This window comes from Trypanosoma theileri (genome assembly GCF_002087225.1).
Source record: "Trypanosoma theileri isolate Edinburgh chromosome Unknown TM35_Tth_48_V1, whole genome shotgun sequence".
Taxonomy (NCBI): Eukaryota; Euglenozoa; class Kinetoplastea; order Trypanosomatida; family Trypanosomatidae; genus Trypanosoma; species Trypanosoma theileri.
Window position 1 is genome coordinate 132,763 of NW_021639890.1, and position 1,593 is coordinate 134,355.

General features: G+C 41.1%; 1 protein-coding gene across 1 annotated transcript; it reads left to right on the top strand.

Annotated features, from left to right (window-relative positions):
* Window positions 1-58: 58 nt before the first annotated feature.
* TM35_000481620 (uncharacterized protein) lies at window positions 59-1,189 on the top strand (the record flags this gene model as incomplete). Its single annotated transcript, XM_029030498.1, has 1 exon — window positions 59-1,189. The coding sequence occupies one exon, from the start codon at window positions 59-61 to the stop codon at window positions 1,187-1,189; it is 1,131 nt and encodes a 376-aa protein (XP_028878267.1).
* Between the last annotated feature and the right edge of the window lie 404 nt (window positions 1,190-1,593).

The following is a 1,593-nucleotide window of genomic DNA, read 5'->3' on the forward strand; positions in this document are numbered from 1 at the left end:
TGTTTTTCCTTCTCTTCTTCCTTGTTACCACAGACCCAAGCAACCCACAGTGACAATCATGACAACGATGTTCGTCCAACTGCGCCGCGTGGTGTACCTGTTGGTACTTCTGCACTTCTGTACGTGTGCGATTAACTCCGTAAGTGGTACGCCTTCCAGAAATCCTGATGAATTAAAAGCTGAAGTGGAAAAGAAAAAAACTAAGTTGGAAGAAGAAAAAGCTAAGGTGAAAGAGAAGAAGGAAATATTTGATGGCACCCTTTCGGCATTAAACACCACAAGGAATAAGTACAAAACAACAACTGAAAGTGCTCAGAGTGTCTTGAATGAGTGCAGAGAATTTGCCGAAGAGATTAAAAGTGGATCAAAGAATGTTACCGATAATGAGAATGAAAAGAAAGCCGAAGAACTTGTGAAAAAGTGCACTGAGGCCGCTAAAGAGGTGAAAAATGCTGCAGATGATGTGAATAAAAAAGCTGATGATCATGTTGCTGCCGCAGAGAATTATATGGAGGTTGTGCTTGAACTGGGTAGTGCTACTACTGCATATTCGTTAATCCAAGCAAAGTTCCAGATCAAAGTCGACGAAGTAAATGAGGAGGAGAATGAAAAAATCAAAATATATAATGAAGAGGCCGCAGAATCAAAGAAAGACGCATTTAAGGTGAAGAATGATACCTCAACATTCAAGCAGGAAGCTGCCGATGCACAGAAAGAAGCAGAAGCAGCGACTGAAGCTGTGAAGCTTCTGGAGGACGCTATTCAAAGGGCAAAGACTGCGGCAGCAGAAGAAGCGAAAAAAGCTGCCGAAGCAGAACAGCAAAACAAAGCTGGAAACAGTACAGAAGGTCAAGTCAACGAAAATGAGGAAAATGGACCGATGATAACAACAGCTGAAAACGAAACAAACACAGAAAAAAATATAACGACTGTGGATCAACATAATGATAATGGAGTAAAAGAAAATGACTCAGCCGGAGGTTCTACGAACGAAAGCGAAACAACTAATAACTCAACCGTTGCTGAAACATTGAAATCTCAAAATATGCTAACTAATACTTCTACAGGTTCAGTTCCGTTGAATGTTACACAGTTCATTGACAGCAGCAGCAGTCCTGCATTGGTGCACAGTCCCTTATTGCTGCTTCTTGTTTCGATGTGTGTGCTGGGCTGCACTGTCATTTGCTGATCGTTGTTCCAGTGGTGCAACTGCACAGTTAGCCTTTGTTTCGATGGATATGGATGCATTGTAAGGGCTTTTTTCTTTTTGTTTGGATACTGGCCCTTCTTTTTTTAAAAAAATATTATTATCCTCTTTGATGAATCTCTTATTTGCACTTTTTTGCTGAACGAATCTATTGGACTCCCTACGGCACTCATCAGACGACGAAACCGTTATTATGTAAGGGAGTCTCCTCTTTCTTTGTTGGCATTGTCTGGGCTCTGCTTTGTCGCCATTTACTGTGCTCGCCTAATGAAGTGTGTATATGTGTGTTCCGTGATATTAATAACTCTATTGCTTTTACCTGTGGGAATGGGATATTTCCCCAACATGTTTTAATGACTGTGACTGAAATGTGAAGAATGGCAGGA